The sequence below is a fragment of the Tauraco erythrolophus genome, chromosome 12, assembly GCF_009769465.1.
Source record: "Tauraco erythrolophus isolate bTauEry1 chromosome 12, bTauEry1.pri, whole genome shotgun sequence".
In the NCBI taxonomy this organism is placed as follows: Eukaryota; Metazoa; Chordata; class Aves; order Musophagiformes; family Musophagidae; genus Tauraco; species Tauraco erythrolophus.
In genome coordinates this window covers 5,672,256-5,693,261 of record NC_141476.1, presented here as the reverse complement: position 1 = coordinate 5,693,261, position 21,006 = coordinate 5,672,256, and the positions used below count along the sequence as shown (strand labels likewise).

Here is a 21,006-nt window from a genome sequence, read left to right as displayed (position 1 = left end):
GAAGAGAAGCAACTTCCCAAAGTCACCTCCAAAGCTAGTGGGGGGCAGTCCAGATGGCATACTAAAGCTCTCAGCCTGTTTAGCAAATACTCGTATGAAATTTTAACTCCTAATCCAAACACAACTTGGATTGCTTTCCACAGGGGCTGCAGGTCTAATGCAGTTTATTGTTTACTAAATCATAAGATGGAATAATCTTAGGTATGCAAGGAGGTCTGTCTTCTTCATCTTGTTTATTTGTTTTGATTAATACAAATCTACTGAGCAGTGGGACTTATTTTATTTACTTTTCTTTTACTCTTTTGTTCTGTGCATTTACTTATTTTCCACTTATACTTCCCAATTTTATTCTGGGGGCATTGAAATGACTTCTGTTTCATTTAGAAGGTGACAACTTAACTTTCTAATCTCAGTCTGCTTGCCATGGCCAATGACTGCCATGTTCTTGTACCATCTGTCCTGCAGAAGGGCTGTCAGGAGACTTGCAGTGAAGACCTGCTCCCTCCAGTCCCTTCACCTCCTCTGCCCAGCTCTGGGCTGTCTTGGCAGGCTTTGCAGGTATGTTGGGTTGGCCCTTGACTGAGCTACATCAGCTACATGTACAGGGTGATACATCCCAGAGGTGAAAGACGCCGCTTTGGTTATGGGCTTGTCCATGTTTCCTCATTAACTTTGGTTTGTGTTTTGTCTGCGTGAAGAGGAGACGGCCATCCAACCTTAACTCCATCACATGCTTTTTAATTACTTTGCTTTATTTCCTCATCAGCCTTTTCTGCTCCTACTCTGCTGCAGCCCAGCTTAGGCTTTTGGATACCTTGGATGTTCCCAGTGTTTTTTCCTGATGCCTCCTCCAGCCAGTGCATTCCTGAGACCCTTTCTAGGGGTTCAGGACTGCTGATACCCATGTGACACAACCTCCTCCAGCCCATGCAGAGACCTGATCTCCAAGCTGCACCTGAGAGCAGTGGGTGCTCCCATGTTTGGGTGCATGCGATTGCTGGTGACCTCGTATCTATGGACCACTTGTAGATACTCTGGGGTTCAAAGTCCTGGGACTTTTTGGCCTCATACCTGATGATTTAGGCAGGACACATGTCTGTGCTATGTAACTAGAAGGTTTTGAAATTGCTGATTATCTCCTTGAGAGCCAGCAGCTTCCCGAGGTCAGAATGTGAACTTACATATGTAAGACTCTTACATAAAACAAAGGCATTGAAGTTGGCTTTTTCTACTATTCTTTTTTTTTTTTTTCATGCCAGATGCTGTTGGATATCACCCTCTGCCTGTGCTCTGGGTGGGGGCAGGTGGGCGCAGCTGGAGCGGATGCAGCCCCGTCCAGAGCCATCCTCCCTGCCCAGCCTCTCCCTAGGGCTGGGGTTCTGCCCAGATGATCATGGGTGGAGAAGCCCGTCCCCTCGACAGACACCTGAGCACCAACGTGCTGCTCTGCAGAGGCAACAAACCCACAGCAGCATCCTCTGAGGCCGGGGGACAAGAAAGCAACATGCATAATCCCGCAGGTAAACTCCCTGTGTGGGGTAGGGAGCTCCAGGAGGGATGATGTCTCCATGAGGGACTGGAGGGGACACTGTGATGTCCCAGTCCTGGGTCCCTCACTGCCCTGCTAAGTTGTGACCTACAGGCTCTGTGGTTTGGCAGAGAGGAGCAGACGGGTTTATTGGGGAGAGGAGTTTGAGGCTGAGTGGGGCAGGGGGGTCTGCAGGAACCTGAAGTGGAGGGAGGAGGATGCTCTCGGGAGAAAGGGATGGGTGGGAAGGTGGACTCTTGTGGTGCCAAGAGAACTTTGGCTGTGACTACTTTCTCATGGATTGGGATGCTTGTTTTATAAATATTTTTTCTGCAGCTTTAACCTTGCCTCGGTGCTTTCTGTGGTAGCCACGTGTGCCCGGCGCGGCACATGCAGCGAGATGCTTGCTGCCTTTTTTGGCTGTTTCTGAAATCAACAGCTGAGTGTGGGAATGCAGGTGGCTCTGAACGGAGAGACTTTGCGCTCTCACAGCCTGATCTAAAGCCCATTGAAGCTGTCGAAAGCCTCTCCTTGACTGCCTGGGCTTTGGATCCATGTGTCCGCTTACCCCTGCCGCATGCAGTGTCTTTTGTTACATATGAAAATAAGCATACGCTTTGTGTGCTCTCTGCCAGTGACTCCAGAGCCTCCTACAAGGCAGAGGAGCACTGGGGACCATTCAGCTTTTCTACTTCTTTTCCAGCAGTAGAGCCAGTAGAAAACACGACAGCCAACGTGTTTTCCACACCTTTCCTGAAGTTCAGGAAGAGTTTAGCACCCTTGTTCCTGCCCTAAGCGGCCAGCTTCCTCACCCTGGCTGCTTCCTCCTCCTCTTCCTCCTCACGCTCCCACTCCACCCCTAAGCCACTACCTCTCCCATGCCATCACTGCTGACTTGGCTGCACTACTGATGCTGAGGCTAAGCATCAGCTAAGCTCTGCTCAGGACCCCCTGCAATGTTTAATGGCCACTCAGTTGGGTTGGCCATGATATCAGCCCACTCTTGGTCCCACGTTGGATAGGACATGCGTGTGGCCAGCACATGGCCCTGCCGGGCTCGTGCATGGTGGGTTTGGCGCCACTGAGCCGCCCCAGATATGCCACAACCACAATCCTGCTTTTCTTGCTACAGCTTCACCATACGGTGGGCATACATCATAGCTGGGTTTGATGTATTTGGGTCAAGGAAAGCACAGTCTCCCTGAGAGGCTGCCGTTTTGTATGCAGGGTTCTGTGTAGGTAAGGCAATAGCTCGAGCATTGCAAAGAGGTAGATCTAGATGAGCTATAAGGAAAGAAATCTTCACTCTGAGGGTGGTGAGGCACTGGAACAGGTGCCAGAGAAGTGTGTATGCCCCCATCCCCTGGTAACATTCAAGGCCAGGTTGGATGAGGCTTGAGCAACCTGGTGTAATGGAAGGTGTCCCTGCCCATGGCAGGGGGGTTGGAGCTAGATGATCTTTAAGGTCCCTTCCAACCCAAACCATTCTATGATTGATTACGGTTTCTACAGACAGGATTGCTTGGTAAATGCAACGTCCTGAGGTGTGTTTACCCGCTAAGATGAAGTAATGAGTGTCATGATAAGCTGTTGTCATTGCCTGAGGTGCCTTGGTGAATATGATGGCTGGAACTGTTTGAGCTGAGTTTATCAGACTGGATTTCCAAGAGTTTTAGCACCAAGCAGCTCCTGCTGAAGTGCTTGGCACCCAAGCACCAAGCCGTTCTGGCAGCACAGTGTTTGGGTGGATCAGGTTCAATGCTGTGCCCTGACTGGGAAGGGGAGCTCTTCTGGAAGTCATTTCTGGGGCTGCAAAGTAGATCTAGAGGCTGGAAGGTGAAATGAGGATAGCCAAAACCGAGAACGAACGATCTGGTCCTGCATCTCTGGATGTGACCTCTTCGCTTTGTTTTTGCCAAACCCAGGCTTCCTTCTCGTGTGCTTGTCTCCACGCCTTCTCCTGGGCAGCACCCTGCACACAGTACAGCGTCCTCCACTTTCCTGGCTCAGCTCCCTCACCCAAAAAATGCCATGTAAGCCAAGCTGCAGAATTTAATTTCGCTTTAGGAGCAGTGTGTCCCTCCATGGGGCTACATCCTCGCCCTGCTCAGGGGACACTAATGTCCCCTACTACAACCTTGCCCCCACCCACAATCCTGACTCCTGACTTTAGTATGAACCAAAAGTGCCTAATTTCAGAAAAAGCAGAAGCTGCCGCCTTCTATCCCGCTTAGCAGTAAAACAGGCTGACTGCACTCTCAGCATCTACTGAGGAAGATGCTGGGAACCATCCTGCTGGGAACTATGGTCCATTTTAAGAGCTGCCACCTATCTTTTTTCTGAAGGTGCTGTAGGCTGAAGCAGCCCTTTCCAGCTGTTTCATGGTAGGGCTTGAACTCCTCTGCTTTGCACCTGGCAGCGTTTTCCTACTCCGAGGGAGCCTTTTTTTTTTTTTTATATATCTCCCTCGTGTGCATGAGAAAGATAACGCCCAACTAGACAGGAAAAGAGGAAGAGATGTCTGAACATAGATAGAGCTGTGAGGAGGCAACCAAGCAAACTAGTTTAGTGCTTAATATAGTCCAGCAGCTTTGCTGAGGTTGTGCAAACTACGCACTAAAACAAAGCGCTTTTCCTGGAGTGATGTTAAAAATGACGTAGTCACAGAAACTTGTGCTCAGAGCCTTGAGCGCAGCTTGGCTGGGCCCAGCAGCAGCCCTGAGCTCTGCCCTGACTTGTTGGGTTCTTGCATAAATGAAGGCAATTCTGACCTCTGCCGTTGGCCCAAAGCATCATCAGGCTGTAAAAAAATGCGGCGCTTCCTGGAAAGGTTGTATAATCTTACACAGAGAGTTGATCTTGGCGTGCACTGCGGGCTCCCTCTGCCCCGTAGCGTTTCTTGGCACTTCTTGGTGTTATAACACAGGTTACAAAACAGCTGGAGGTAAATCTTGTTTTCCCCCTCCTTGAGTGACAGAAGATCCTGTCTGTTACTCATCCAGAAGAGTAACATGACGGTTACTTAAAATCTGACATGATTATAGACACGTGTTTTCCCCTAAATTAACAAAAAGCCTCGTGGCAGAGCCCGACCTCCAGCATCCTGCAGCTGCATGGCAGGAGCCAGAGAGATGCTCGCTCATGCAGTGGGGAAATTGCTGCACAAAGACAATGTGTCTTCATTCAACATGTAGCTGGCCTGAGGGGTTTGCTGAAGTCAACAACTAAGATGGTCTGGGAAGGGGATGGTTATTCTTGCAATTGCAATAATTATAAAATGGTTGCAAAAGATATAAGCTGCCCCTATGGCAAACGACTGTCATGAGATGTAAATCGGGGCTGTTATAGCTAGCCTAAATCTGCCTTCCTCGTATGTCACATTGAGCTACAGCCACAAGCCTGCATGCTGTTTAGATGACCTCTAAGTCTGGCCCAGGCTGGCAATTCCTGGATTCCAAAAACATGTAAAAAGCACATGTTCCTTGTCTGCTTTCATGTCTTTTTGTAATTTGGATAGTGAAAATCAGTGAAGTTGTCTAAAAAAAAAGAGTTGTCATATTAGTAGCTACAGAAAGCTGAGAAACGCTGCTTTGAGAAGCAGACCTTTGGGGAGGTTTAGACCCTTTTCCAGAGACCTGAGTTTACTCATATGTGCCTCTGGCACCTGAGGAAGAAGTGATCCCCAGCAACTGGAAGCCCTGGTGCTCTTTGGGTGATGGGATCATCTGCTGTATTTCCATTCATCTTGATGTGCTGGGAGGTTGTAGAAAACTCACTCAAGTGGTCACATCTGCAATGAGGAGACTTGACCTATTCTCACATCCTGCGTTGAGGATATGTAGCTGCTCAGTGTATCCCTCTCAGATTTATCCCTTGAAATGCTCAGACAAGAAGACATTAAAAACCAAACACCCTTCTGTCATGTTACCACTTGGCTAGAAGCTGACACCAGGCCACCACTGAGCCTGGCTTAGAACACCCATAAGACCCAGTGTTTGGAGAATATATCCAAGGTGGCATTTTAAGTAGAGAGACAGGAAAGAAATGGAGAACAGAGAAGTCAGAGGCACATATGTATCTTCACTTGGCAGTCTGATCCTTAATGACCTTCTGATTAAAAGCTATTCCTAAAATACGCTGTTGTGTTTGCCTTCATACAGTCTTTCTCAACAGTGGGCTATATGAGGTGATGCTCTGATGTCCTCAGTGGCTTTATACCGAAGCTCTGCTGGCAGGCTGTGGAGCAGCTGGGTGCCTTCTGTGGTGTCCAAGATTCCATGGGGAGGGGAGGGGGACATGGTGCCTGTGGCAACAGCGGTTCTGCATAGACAGGGCTTTGCCCCACAGCTGCTGGGCTGGTCTGGGCTAGTCTCCCAGAGTAAATATGTCCTCTTTTCAACCGCTTCATTTAGTTGCCTGCAGCTTTTCTATCATAGGGAGTAAAATGCTGCCAGGGGCAATCTGCTCCACCCCAGTTATACTCCACAGCCTGCTTGCCCTGTGTCTGGCCAGTGCTTTCATAACCCAGCACATGCGCTTACACTTGAGGAGTGGGGGAGTTTTTCTGAGCCATGACTTGCTCAGTGGGGCCATGGCTTGCCAGGGCCCATCATTGCATTGCTACCACCTGGTGATATGGGTTTTTCTGGGGTCTCAAGGCAAATACAGTACCATGGGCAGCATTGCTTTTATTACCCGGGCAGAGTCGTCTTGATCTGGAGACGTTTCCACAGCCCTTTGAAACGCTGACATGTTGTTGTGTTGTGCACAACTGTTTCTCTCTCCACCTGAATGATCAGCTTTGGCAGGGTCTGGCTTGTGAAGAGATGCTGGGAGATTTTCTATGTGGTGCTGATGGGTTCAAGCATAGTCAGTTTTTGTGACCTGAGAAACAGAGTTCAGGATGGTGTCACTACCGGTGAACTGTTTGTGGCAGGTTGAAGGCAGAAGAAGGGTGGGTTGCGTTCCTGCCAGGGTGATCGCTCCATCACCTGCTTAAAAGTCATTAGCTGAAGAGTATCTTTGATTTTATGCCATCGTGGATTTGGCCACATAACTTTTTATTTGAGAGCCTGTTAGTTTGGCTGCCTTATGACAGGTACCATGTATTTTAGGCAATGAGCACCATGAGTTGCTCTTGCAGACTTTGTGCACAGCAGCCTCTGTGGCATGGGCACGTGTAGGGGGACTCGTGTACCCGTTGATGTGCAGGCTGGTTGGAGATACTCCTTTTCACAAAGCTAGACAGGTGCCTGCGTGTCCTGGCCTGAGAGGACCTGCCTGGTTTTGCAAGGGTGGTTTGAGAAGAGCCCTGTTTTCTCCAAGGAGAACACTACCTGGAGGAATGGGTTTCATATGTAGTTGTTGGTGCTCAGTGTTTGTCTCAGAGCTTCAAAAGTGAAAATTCCTGTTGCTGAAATATTCTTCTGCTTTTCCACTCAGAAAAGGATCAGCTGTGAAAGGAAAAAAGGGAGAACACGTGACAAAAATGAATTGGAAGTATAATGTTTTTTCAGTTTGGGAAAGGTTTCCATGATTGTTTTGTAGTCCTTCAAAACCAGTATTTTGTATGGGAAAAAAAGGCACTTTTTTTTTTCAGTCTAAATTCCTCTTCTGCTGATTTAAGCAGTATGAAATCATTGTTCTTCCTTTTATTTTCCATTTCAGAAACCCCAGTTGGACTCATTGCTGAGAACCTTCTCAAGCCAAAGAAATAGCCCTCAACGACTCTCGTGTTCCTGAACAGCTCAAGAACTACCTACAAAAAGCTCTTGATGTTGCTCTTGGACTAGACCCTTACCTGGATGCAATGGCAACTTCAAGAGGTACGGATACTCCTTTGTAACCTTGTGCTTTTTTCCTGTGATTGTAAGAATATGTTCTTAGATTTCTCTTCAGAATATGCCATAAACACTGAGGACAGTGGCAGGAAGAAGAATGAAAGTTAACTGCACCCCAACACATAGCAAAATGTGCATGGATGTGTGTGTGTGTCTGTGTGTGCCTATGGCTGGGAGGAGAGGAGGTGAGAACAAAAAGTCCTAACTCCAAATTTGGAAGATACTCTACTCATTGACTATTGATTATGGCAATGTCTGTGCTGGACCATATCCTGTGAAAAATCAGCAAGCCAGCCTCCACACTGTGCCTGCTGAAAGGCTGGAAGAATGACCCCCTGGATCAAATTGGTGCTGGGATAAATAAAGAATGAAGAAAACCTGCACCTCTGGATCCACCCTATAATAACAGCCTTTATATGCAGCTTTTATCTCCAAGCACTCAACAAACATTAATTAATCTGCTAACTAAATTACTCCAGTAACTAAACTAATTAATTAAACTAATTTAAAGTATCATTAATTCAGAAGTCCAACTGATACCCTCATTATTCTTTTTTGAGCTACAGTATATTACCCACCATGTGGGGTCTGCTAAACAACTCCCATTTATCAGTGTACGTTTTGATATGTGGAAAAGCCAGTTCTGTCTAAAATGACAATGTGTAAACTGTTCCAGGCTGTGGATTACAGGAACGCGGAGCATTCGTTCTGTTGCTGAAATAATAGCTGATAGTTGTTTGACTTACTCTTGCTGTACGATAATAGCTATACATTATCTTATTAAAGTTGTTAAAGCATTTGTGAGGGGCAGAAAAGAGGTTACATGAAATGTTCTACTCTTTAAGTCTTGGATTAGCTGAGTGTGGCTGACACGGGTTATGAATTCTTTCTCATTTTACTGAGGAGCAGTGGGGGAAGGTGGAAAAAAAAAAAAAAAGAGAAAGCTGAAATGACTAAATTCTGGCCCGCAGAAGTATCACCGCCATTCCTGGTGGTTACTTGCTTCAGCTAGGCTAATCTAATCTGACCGGAGGCTATGGACTTCTCGTTGTCTATTCCCTTCTTTTTGTCATAGGTAGCATCTCGCTTCATCCAAAGTTGCTGTCACAGACCTGGCTTCTGTGAAATAGCATCTGGAGACACCCTGCTTTTCTCAGCAGCTTGGGTAGAAAACTACTTTTTTCCTGTCTTGCAAAAAATTTTATGTTTTACATCTTTGTCTCTATTCTGCAAAGAAACCTAAGAAACCTGGTGGTGTGTGTGTGTGTTTGGTTTTTTTTTGTTGTTGTTGTTTTTTTTCCTGAAAAAAAAGAACGAAACCCAGAGCTGAGCAAAACCTGGCCAGGGTAGCTGGAACCGTTTACTCCAGACCAGTAGATAGATAGACACCTGTCTGGGACCAACTGGAATGGGAAAGATTGGGGTTGAACAGTGGGGAACACTTTTCCTCAGCCCCACAGCCCTTTCTACCCAAGCCCCTACGGCTGGAGCAGCTGCCAGCATCAAGATGAACCTATCATCAAGCCAGGTCCTCTTAGGAATGTAATTTAGGGATATTTGTAATGCTTCTGGGCTGATTTTTCATGCTAATGCACAGGTGGATTTTTTCCAGGAGTTCTCTCTTGGTTGCCTTTTTTTTTTAATGCAAGATACTCAGATTTTGGTTGTCATCATAATGTTGAAATTTCTTTCTTTTTTCCAGAAAAACTTCACCCGACCATGGCCCAGAGGATGCTGGAGGAACTGAAACTAGACTTAGGCCACAGGAAGAGCATGCATCTGGCTCTTTGAATGGCAAGTTGGTCAAGAAAGAGGATAAAATTGCACCAGATTGCTGTAAAGGTTATCACTGAAGTTCATCATCCTCTACTCCATCTTGAGTGGGGATAGGATGAATGCTATGGAAAGGCTCAGAAAATGTGGAAAATGACTTAAAAGAGAGATAGGACCTTCCTGTAGGCTTCGATCTTCCTTTTGCATGAATTTTCCCTGTCCCTCACCTCCTTGTGCCCTCACCTCCTTGTGCCCTCACCTCCTTGTGCCCTCACCTCCTTGTGCCCTCACCTCCTTGTGCCCTCACCTCCTTGTGCCCTCACCTCCTTGTGCCCTCACCTCCTTGTGCCCTCACCTCCTTGTGCCCACGCACACACGCTCACACACACGTTTGAGTGCTTTAATTCACAGTTCCAGCCTCGACCCTTAGCGAGCAGCAAAGACACCATTGTCCTCACTATGGAAGGAGAAGGGAAAAAATCATGTTGGTTTGAGCTTGATGGTGTCTGATGGGGTTTACACGCTTCTCTGCAGTGGAGGTGGCCTGTGGCCAAGCACTGTACCCTTTCAAGTAGCAATACCCAGGCTTGTATCCCCATGTAAAGCCTATTACACTAAATCTATTCCTAGATTCATTCTTCCCAGATGTTCCCATCTTTTCGGTAATATATCATCACAGTGAAGTACTCTTATAATGTATTACACTAATACATTGTTCGAAGGACACCACTGATGATAAATTTCTTAAATGATGGTGCTGTCTAGGGATAATGACTCTAAGAGCAAATGCAAGGTAATGTAGTGATTTTTTTTTAAACCGGGTTCCAGAAAGAATATGGAGACATCTTAAACCCCATTTTCATATGGGGGCAATGTTAAAATATGCAATAATTCAAGCACTATGTAACAAGCACTTGAACAATAGCAGCATTGATGATTAAGGTTTTACATTTTAAACAGTCCCTTATTCTGTTGTCTTTTAGCTGCATTTTAGATGAAATTTGTCAAATTCTGTTTTTAAACCCTTCTTGAAAGTGTTTTAAAATTAGTTTAGTTTTTTTTTTTTTTTAATGATCACTTAAAAAGTGTACCTAATTTTCATTGTGAACAGTCTTCCCTATGGTTTTAATTTTAAATTTTCATCCTTGTCTTTTAACAGGCCAAATTTTTAGGATGTTTGTTCGTATGATTAGAGCCAGGAGGATTTTATTAATTGGCAAGCTTAAAGGTTACAGTATCCTTGCTATCGCAGAAGAATTGCCAGATGATGGCAAAATCTTGCGTGTGCAGAAGTGCCATATCTCGGATCGTGAACAGCCAAGAAGCATTTGATTATTCTTCAGATGGTATAAAGATAAGCATGCAAGTGGGACCGATGGCAGACACTTTGGAGGTAAGTCAGTTGGCAAAGGAGTTTGGGAGCTCTTGTGCAGAGCAATTAAAAGTTTTCAGGCAGGTCCTAATTTCTGCCCAGAGGATGCTGGGTGGTGACTCTAGTTTGCTTGCAAATATGTGAGCGGGCTCTTGCACTGGAGTTATTTCTTATTCATGGTGATGTACGATGGGACAGCCCCATTGTACAAGATAGCTTTTTCCCTTCTTAACTAAAATACTGCAGCTTTTTGATCAGAGGGATCACAAGCTCTAAATGTAGGTTGATAGGCTTCAGTGGCAGAGTTTTACTTAACGTGGGTGGGCTTTGGTTCAGGGTCCTAATTCCAAACATACAAGCTAGAAGAGTGTATCTGTGCCTGCTGGACCTGCCCTGAGAAGGACAGCTTTAGTCCCAATGTTCACAAGAATTGAGAAAGTCCTGCAGAAGTTAGTAATTCATCCACAACCTGTCACTGTTTTCCCCCATGGAAAACACCATGGGAGATCACAGCCCAGGTTTGTCACCTCCAGAGCAAGGTGATAAGCTCAGACACTCAAATGTGTTAGCTGTGTTGTTCCATTCTGCCTACTGACATTGTCCAAGAAAGAGAAAAGCTCATGACTGCCAGCAGTTAGAGGAGTTTCACATTTGACTCCACTTTACGCATCTCCAGGATGTTGCTGCAGGTCCAGCACGCTGACAGGTGATGCTCATGCCAGGTTCATTAAACATATAGCCTTTCTATTGTTAGGCAAACCAATTTGATCCCATTCCATTTTCACTCTGGATGTGTCGGTGCGAGCTTCATTGTAATTGTATTTGCATTAACAGATACCGTATTTGTTTCTGAAATGAAACGGCCAGGAGCTTTCTGACCTCTGGCTTTCATGACCTCCAAGTTTGATAAGAAAGAACCAAAGAGCTTTGCCAAATATAGGAATAAACGAAATGTTACAGATCACCTGCAACGTGCGGCATTTACAACCCCAGCTCCCCCGCAGTGAGTGTGAAATTAATTGAATTGCTGTTGCTCCTCTAGTGCCCATCTGTGCAACTGACTACTGCGACCTGAATTAAAATATCTAGAGGCAGGCAGAGAACATGCTGCGTAGAGATTAAAGAAGGGAGCAAAGACATGAAAATTAAATCCTTGAAACAGAACATTGCAATTGATTCGATATCCTCCGATTGCAATGGAAAGGAGTATCCTGACCCCGGTTCTGCAGGTACTCAGGCTGAAATAGCTCTTGGAGCTGATGGGAACGGAGATGCTTGTCTTCGGCAGGAGACATACTGGCACCAGGACACCTCTCTGTGCAGGATTTCTTCACTGGGCTCTGAACTTGTGTTGCTCAACCTGGCAGATATTTGTCATTGCTATTGGGAAATTGGGGTTGTTACACAGGGTCTCTAGGTCTTTATCCACAATGTCTTGTAAACAGTGAAGTGACGTTTGGTGGCCTCTCTGGTGCCTTTGCATTTCAGGCTCATTAAAGTTTGCCCAGAAGCCGGGTGGTAATGCACCTGGATGCATGGGAGAGGCTCAGGCGGTGAATGGTGTGCAGCCTTTTCCTTCCTAGAGAAGACCAGCTTCGGATGGCGACCAAACAGGCTTCCTCCACTGCTGCGTGGGCACGCTGAAAGGCAGGAGGATGAGGCAGGCTCGGGGTGGCACAGCCAAGATCTCACAGCTCAGCTTCATGGAGGAGAGCACAACAGTGCATTTCTGTCCCCCATCATCTGCAGGTAGCTTATCTAGAGCAGAGCTGGGTGAGAGTTGCTGAATACTTGGTGAGATTCAGAAGAGCTGGGACAAGCCCTGGCAAAGGCTTTGTTTGTTGTCTGTGGTGTCTACAGTTCTTGGTTTCATTCTAGTCCACCCAAGAGTTACATCCTAGCCTCAGGTAGAGGATACCATCCAAGTGCTGCAGAACGTGTCCAGTGCTGCACCCACATCTGCAGTCGATGCCCTTTACAAGGGAAGCTGCCAGATGTTGCAGCAGTTGCCACAAGGATGCGACACATCTGTACCAGCTCACCTCAGACAGTGGGGCCTTGGTGGCACCCACGTGGCTCTGGCTCTTCCACCTGCAACCGTGGCTCGCCAGGGCTGGGACCGAGCAGGGAGCAGTGCGAAGGCAGCACATCCCATCATCACAGCACCTCGACCTGGCTGTCCGAAGCCTCTTGCTCTTCCTTCCTTCGCGTTATCACAGAGACAGCCAGTCTCCCTGTCTCGTCCCAGATCAGAGCCAGCTGCAAAACATCTGGGATTTTGAGCTGTCAAAGGATACTAAATACCAGAGAGGAGCTGCAGAGCTCAGGTACGCAGTGGGGCTCATTTGGTACCTGAGGGCACAATGGAAAAAAATCCACCTTTCCCATGCGGGAGGGACAGGCTGCCAAGCTAGGCTAGGTCCCCACCAAAGCATGTAGCTCACATGCACCATGGCACGAGCCTCTGTGCCTGATGATCTCAGTAATTTTGACATAATCTTTTGCAATGTGGAGTTGAGGGAGCCTTTCCTTGGGTTCAGCCTCCGATACAAGTGCTTTCAGTGGGAATTAGCTGCCTTTTCAATGTGCCTTGCCATGCATCAGCTGTGAGCAAGAGGCCTGATCCTGCACAAAGAGCTTCCTTTAATTCCCAGTGGACTTTCGGTTGAACAATGGACGCAGGATGGAGTCCGGAGGGAATGCAAACTACCAGGAAATTATTCCCATGCATGATTTTGCTTCTTCCATTTTAAGATTGAAAACACAGCACAAAAATAACGCCATGTTTGCAGCAGATTCTACTGATTGCAGGGCATTGTGTAAGCATGTTGAGGTTTTCTTTTTTCTTTTTTCCCCTCCTTTTACCAGACAGAATAGGTGAAGAGGTTGAGCTGCAGATCTCATTTCTCCTGTTTTGCTGCTTGTGAAGTCTGCCAACAGAATCCACCTTGACAAAGTCAAGGACTCTGCGTTTAATGTTGAACTGAGTGAATAATTATGCATGAAATTGTGTCGGAGTCTCTAGTGTGCAGAATTGCTCCTTTTGATATGAAAGGTTAATTCAGAAAGGAGTCCAAAATAGCTGGAAATTGTGGGGATAAGTGGATAGTATTCACTGTTGTGAGCTGTTATTACTAGAAATTGCATTCCCTCTCTAGCTTCCCTAGAGATTTAGCTTTGCTGGTGAATATAAACTGTACTCAATAGAATAGCATTTAGGAGTAACAAGAGTGTATGTCCACATACAGTAAATATTCTAATGGTGTTTTAAAAGGAAGCTGTACTTTTTCATGTGTTTTGTGTACCCTAAGGATGGATTGCTATTACATTTAGGTCAAGAACAAGGCACGGGGAAGGTAATAAGTTTTGAGTAATCTTTATTACAAATATGCTGACTGTAGGATCCATATCAAAGGAACTGGACAGTCATTTTTTCTGATTGAGTTTGTGTGAGCCTTATGAGAGAGTGTTGTCTCTCATCAGGACTCCAATTGTGTTTTCTCTGAGCTTTGGCAGAAGATTCATTCATGTTTTTATTCGGGATGTCCTCTCCTTGATCTTTTGCCATATCCGTCAATAGTGCTGCTGTGCCCTTTCTCGTGCATCTCCTCTATGCAATCCAGTCCTACAAGTTGGTGGTTCTTTTTTAACCCAAAAGGAAATTAATGACTCACTATAAGCAAAAACATTAATTTTAGCCAAGTTTGCTCTGAATTAAGACACTTCTTGTTGCCATCTGTTACCGTCTATGATGCCTCTGTAGCAAGGAGCAGGGATTGCACTGTAAACATTCAGGAAATTAGTTTCAGCGGGATATTTTGCAAGCAGATTATTTCCTTCTGGATCTCAGCTTTCCTCACAGTTGGAGATGTTTGGGCTCTGCCTCTCTCCTAGCAAGGACAAAGGCGTCTCCAACGTGCTGTGAGGCTCCAGGCAGGACCTGGCCCAGTCTGCTCTGGGAGCAGAAGGGTGGTCAATCCATTCTCTTAAACCTCTCATCCATTCTGAGACAGACGCAGTGAGGGCTGCTCTTCTCTCCATCACTGCACCAATATTTCCAGTGCTTAACGCCACAGACAGAGGTACCAGTAAGGCAGCTTTTTCTTTTTGGCTTTTTTGGTTCAACAGCTGGTGCTGGCAGAAAGGCATGTCTCCTGCAGGAGGAAACCCTCTCCAGTGTGGTAGCCTGGCTATGGTGACCACCTGGAGAGGGTGACCTGTGCTCTGCTTGACAAGGAGCTCTAGGAAACAGAGCACTTTCCTGTTCCTGTGGCTGTTTTCCTCTTGTGTATAGGCTGCTCCAGAGGCAAAGCTGTCTTCAGGGAATTTCATGGATTCCTCTTCTAGGCCTGGAGCTGTTTCCAACTAAAAATGGAAAACCCAACAGCAGTCTTGAAGCTGTGGAAACAAGAAGCTCAAATAATGACAGGGTCACAGCGTGAACTCCAAGGCAGTGAGTCAGACATTTCATGTAGGCATCTAGTACTAAGTCTCTAGAAGAAATGAAAGGTGCACAAGTGACCTTCATGGCTGGCCGTTCAGGACTCGAACTTGCAGAAGAGAAATCCCTTCCAGACAGTTGCCTTTCATACCAGGCCGTGCAAGGACAAGACAGGCGTGTGCTGGATACACATACAACACAGGCACCCTCCTGGGATGAAAGCTGTGAAGTTAAAAGGTGGTTTATCTGTATCAGAAGATAGATAAGAAGGAGATAAGCTGTCAGCAGGTAGATAGTTTGGAAAGAGGTCTGAAATGAGAAAGCCCAGCTAATATCCAAAGAGCGACACAACTCCATATGGACCTAATGAAGTCAATGCAAAAGTGGGATTCTTTTTCATTAGGGAGCCATACCATGGAGCAGAAGTAACATATGTTCAGAGATCGCCACATCTGCTTCTGAATGTCTGCCCCCCACCTCCTCCGCCCAGGAAGGTTACAAGTCAGAAAGTAGTGATAAGTCATGATAATTACTTGAATTTCATTTTGGTTTTTCTCTCTGGGGGGTGAGACCTCTAGTCTCTCGTCCTGATAGACTCCTCCTCCCAATTTTCATCTTCTGACCCTTTCTGAAATATCAACATTAGACAGACTGACTGAGTTGCAACCTGATATAAGATGCTTTTCCACAGTAGCAAAAATGTTCCTGTTGCTTTCCCCCATACAGCTCAAGAGGCAACCAGGGAAAAATTTTCTTACTGGTCATGAAATGAAAAGATGAATCCCAGGGAACCAGATGTCCCAGTTTCTGCTACATTATAAACCAGTATATTTGGCCTTAAGGTCTTCTTTCATTACAGTGTAGTATTGAAAGTTGTCCTAAATGCAGACTCATGAATGCTTTTGGCAGAGCTTCTGTGCTATCAAGCATCTGCAGTTAAGTGTGACTATCCAGGCTCTCCGGCAGATTTAATTTCTTAACCACTAACAAGCTCACAATGACACCAGTTTGCACAATAGAGTAATTCAGAACTCGAATGATCCACTTCCCTCTATCTCCTCTTCTGAATGACACACTCTCTGCTTCAGAAAGGCTCCTGAAATCTCTGTTTGGGAGCCATCAACCTCACTCCTGAAAACAAATTAGTTTTTCACATTCTGTTGCCATTTGTTATTGATGCTTTCTCTAGTACATCTCAGGGGATCGCTCATCACTCGTTGTACACAATGTCTCCAAACACAAAAGGGAAATCTGGACACAAGAAGTGCTGTTAAAAGTTGTGGTAGAAACAGTGAGTTCTGGAAAACATAATTGTTTCTCTTTTCACTCAAAATGCCAAGACTTGAAAGCATTTCTGCTTGCCGAGATAGGTGGATGAGCCCTTGTTTCATTGCAACGCACACAGATGCAGTTAAATAGTCCCAGATGGAATCTGAAATATTCCATAGCAGCCTCTTGGGCAGCGAGTGCATTAACTGCCACAGGAGAAGGCTGTAAAGGCTCCCATCTGGTCATCCATCAACACTTTTATACATTATCATCAGCAGCCTGCTTGGAGGGAAGGTGTGCCACATTTCTGAAAATCCAATTAGATGATAGCAGCCAGTTCTCTTTATCCTCTCTGTTGCTGAGCCATCCAAAGCATTTTTTAGATTAAAGAAACATCATTTTCCTTCATAGGAGCTGTGCTGCTTTATCTCTATCATGACCTGTTCTTTTATGTGCTTTATAATTCTATTATTAATTGGGTTTTCAACCATTTGCCTGCTACTGAAGTGGGACTCACTAGTTTGCAATTCCCAGGATCAGCCTTATGCCTGTTTTTCCCAAAGGCTGATATAATTGCCACTCTTCAGTTTGTTGATAGTTACTCTTCTGAGAAGAGATAACTTATTGCAGCACCTCAGCCGCAGGGTTTGATGCCAGTCCTCTCCCGTACCCTGATGGATCAATTCCCTTTGACTCTAGATATACAGATGTTTCTGCTGTAACTCTCAGCACCACAAGCCATCCGCTTTCATATCCTGATTTTCTTTGAGAGGTTCAGAGTTTTGGGCACTGATGTTGCTGAAGAATTGTCTGCAAAGCATGGAAAACACCCAAGATCTCCAGAAGTAATTCTAACCATGTTACCTTAAAAGAACAGGGTTCCCACTTGTTTGGGTTTGATACAAAGGACATTTTAATGGCAAGACTTTAAATTTTCAGGTAAATAATTAGTGTTTTCTGCAATATTTTTTTTTTTCCCAGGCATTACATGCTGAGGACGAGCACTTTGATATAGTCTTTATTGATGCTGATCAAAGAAATGCTGTTAACTACTACAGCTTTGTCATGGATAACCACTTGCTGAGAATGGATGGAGTGATCTGTGTAGAGAATACACTCATGAAAGGGCAAGTCTACCTGGAGAATGTATCTGATGAAAATGTACTAGCTGTCAGAAAATTAAATACAGTGATTAATTCAGATCCTCGTGTTCAGCAGGTTAGTGCAATGCAATTGGTTAAGGTGCCCGTGGTACTGTATCTATGGATTTTGCAAAGTACTCTTTAAAAATGTTTCCATTGTTGGTGTCATTATGCAGTGGACCTAAAATGAACTCAAATTCTATTATAATTCACCTTGCTTGAGCTCAATGCATGAGTTTCTATATTCAGAGGTGGTCCCTACTCTCTATCTACACCACATACAGTGTTAAAGGCAAGATAAAAGTGGAGCACTTAAGAGTGAATCATCAGCTCTACAGTACAACCGAGGAACCGCCGCTCCACTTTAAGGGCTCTAGAGGCTGTAGGGCATCACCAGCACAACAGGAGTCAACAAAGTCCTCCTCTAGCAGGAGGAAAAAAAAAAAAAAAAGTGCGGATAGGATGCATAAACGATATGCTATGGTTTTAAAGGCAAAATTAAACAAATATCTTCCAGGACTTTAAAAGCAGGTGTGGATGATGGCATGCCAGGGCAGTAGCCACCAGCCTGCAAAGCTTGCTTGCATGCCATGCCTGTATAGAGAGGGGTAGAGAAGCTGCTGTGGCTAGGGGGGAGCCCCCAAAGGCTCCCTGCTGCCCTTCTGTACTGGAAGGCTGGTCCGATGGTGGGACAGGTGAGGTCTGCCACCTCCCTCCCAGGCACCCCCTCCCACGCTCCATCATAGCTTTCTATGGCACAAAGCTGTGAGGTTCATGCCCAGGGGTGTTTGGTATGTGCCTCATGGGCTCAAGGTCCTTGTCTATCTGCAGGTCAGGTGGCCTCTAGAGATGCCTCCTGTGATTCTGCATTTACTCTATCGTCAACACAACTATCAGCTAATGTACCAGGAGCAACAGCTCTTCTTTGTAGAAGAGGGAAAGACTAATGATAGTTTTACATGCCCTGAATCCTACGGTTAACCTTCAATGAATGGTGTTTCCATATTTAATGTTCTAATAGTTTGGTGTTAGTGTTGAATCTCCAACAATGAGTGCAGCTTTCACTAAAGTGTGATAATGGTATCAGAGAAGGAAGGTGGCAAAATCCACTCACACTCATCTATGGGTGCAAGACAGATGTTCTAGCAAATGCTGAAGAATGCCAAAGTGTTGCTATTATGTTTTGCTGAGCTCCAAGGATAAGACTAGAATAGCCTCACGACAGAATTAGCCAGGCAGTGGAAACCCAGAAGCCTCAGCAGCTGGTACTGATTTAGAAAACAGAGACAAAATTGCATTTTTTCCTGGCGTTTGTGGAACCCATGAGTTTGGAAGAGAAATGCGAGCAAATACAAATGCCTGACATATTTGTGTTGGAAGGAATTTCAGCTAAAGAATAGGAGTAGGAGAAAAACTGCTGTGGCCTAAGGAAGAAAGGGCTATCCTTCATAGCAGTGGAATTTGGGTGACAGAAAGCCAGGTATAAAGCAGTTGAGAACTGTATGTGTTGTATTTGCAGATAATTTTACCTGTTCAGAGTGGACTGAGCATCATTCGAAGGAGCCCTGTTCCTCCAGATGCAGTGATTGAATCCAAGGTGTGTATTTTCTCTCTGTGAGCACTTCTGGGAAAATCTTGACTCTACTGAGGACAGTGACAAAATAATTTCCAGGGGTTTGGTGGCAAGAGCCCAGGCTCACGTTCTGTCGTGCTGTGGTGCTGCGCAGCATGGAGCTGCCAGCTTAGGGCTTGGTACATATCAGCCTCGCTAGTCTAGGGCTACACTAAAGCCATTAAATGATGATTCCTTGCAAAGTCTTTTGGATCAGCCATGCTGGTGCTGTGATAAATCCCCAGAGCAGCTGGCGTGCTGCTTACCAAGTATCTGCTCGGTGCTCTCCAGTCCTTCCCGTGCCTGGGAGCGTGGGCAGGCAGAGCTGGGGCCCAGCTGTAATGAACCAATGCAATATTTGTGAAGTAGATCTTTTTTAGCCCAAAGGCAGCATCTGATGCCCTCCTATAGTCTCTGAGCTGAATGTTTTCATGGCCCTAGATTTTGTGTGTCCTGTGGAAAAGATGGTGCTTTTATCTTTCTCTGCTTCATGTAGTGGGCATCGTCCAGCTGTAATGAAATTCCCATCTGGAATCATAATGGCTTAACTCGGTAAATCCGGACCAAAACATTTTGATTGTTTTGCAGTTTCTGAGTGCTCCCAAAGCTACACTCACTGGCAATTCCTGGCATTTCAAACCCAATACTTTAAACATCTTGTATTTTCCATTTCGATTCCAGTCAGGGGAAATGATGTATGGCAGCCGATCAGATGACAGCTTGGTTTAAGTTATTGGCTGATATCTTTATTTGCGCACCAGCCTTGTGAAGATATTTTGATTGCACTCCACTTGAGCCAAATCCTGCCTTTGGAAACTTGTTCTTAGCCTCCGTGCCTTCCTGGAGCCAGCTGAGCCTGAGGGCAGGATTGGGCCTTGAGGGTGAAATAACTGGAAGACTTAAACAGTCATGTTCTTAGACTTTGTACCTGACACGTCTCTCATGGGGAGCCGAGTCAGGAAATATAATACCCTACTTGCTTGTAAATAGAGTGGTCGGTGCATCTCCTCAAACCACAGCCCTCCTGCTCCATTGTCTTGCACCTTAGTGCTCCTATTGAGGCTAATATCTGTGGGGATAAGGGTGCTTTTTGGCTCGAATTAGTCAAACCTTTTGTATTAAATAATGGACCAAGAAGATACGGATCCCTGTTCACGCTCCCAACTCATTCTCACAGGTACAGTCCTTCACAGCTATCACGTTACTGAGCTTTGCACCTTACTGTGCAATGTGTGTATGCTTTTGTTTTAGAGAGAAGTGGTGAGGGATGACGTCTTCTGGGGTTACAACAGGCGCCGCATCCTTGACCGGCTGCGCTTGGATGGCAAGGTGGCCTACGTCACAGGCGGAGGGCAGGGAATTGGAAGAGCCTTTGCTCACGCGCTGGGGGAAGCTGGTGCTAAAGTAGCCGTTGTAGATCTGGTCCTTGCAAAGGCAGAAGCAGTGGTGTGTGAGCTCAGCCTCAAAGGTAAGCACGGGACTGACCTGCAGGTCCTGCTGTGCAGGACTCGGCGATGAGTGCCGTAACGGGCTGCTTTCCTTGTTCACACCAGACCCTTTCTCTGCAGTGCAATTCTCTTTCATCCAGCTCTGATGTTCCTCGGAGTAGATCACGCAGCAGCCAAAGCACTCCAGATTTTACTAAGGATGGATGACAGACATGGCCTACAAACTCGTTAGCACATACTCTCTCCTCTCACCTCTTCCATACCTTATGTCTGGATCATGAGCCAAAACACCAAACATGGTCGTGGTATTGTCAGCCTGAATCTCTCTTTGTGCGCTCAAACCGAAGCAAAGTCATTTTTGAAACGGTCAGCTAGAGTTCTTTCAAACACGCCAGATCAGATATAGGAACAAATACTAATAGACAATAATAGCTAAAATTCCAAACCAGAGGTAGAATTCTCTGCAAGCCACTTCTATTTTAGCAGTAAAAACAGAAAATGTAACATAAAATTGAATTTCCCCTTGGAGTCATGCTAAACTGCAATTGTAAAGGGGAAAAAGAAAACTGGAAATATAATTT

General features: G+C 45.7%; 1 protein-coding gene across 1 annotated transcript in view; it reads left to right on the top strand.

The window, feature by feature from the left end:
- The window catches only part of LOC104376371 (uncharacterized), a 31,835-nt gene that overhangs the window by 1,385 nt on the left and 9,444 nt on the right, over positions 1–21,006 (top strand). The window contains 9 exon segments of the mRNA XM_086619253.1: positions 7,234–7,353; positions 9,071–9,150; positions 10,196–10,250; positions 10,253–10,417; positions 10,420–10,448; positions 10,451–10,534; positions 17,205–17,441; positions 18,885–18,964; positions 20,231–20,445. Coding sequence (XP_086475379.1) covers positions 7,234–7,353; positions 9,071–9,150; positions 10,196–10,250; positions 10,253–10,417; positions 10,420–10,448; positions 10,451–10,534; positions 17,205–17,441; positions 18,885–18,964; positions 20,231–20,445 — 1,065 coding nt within the window.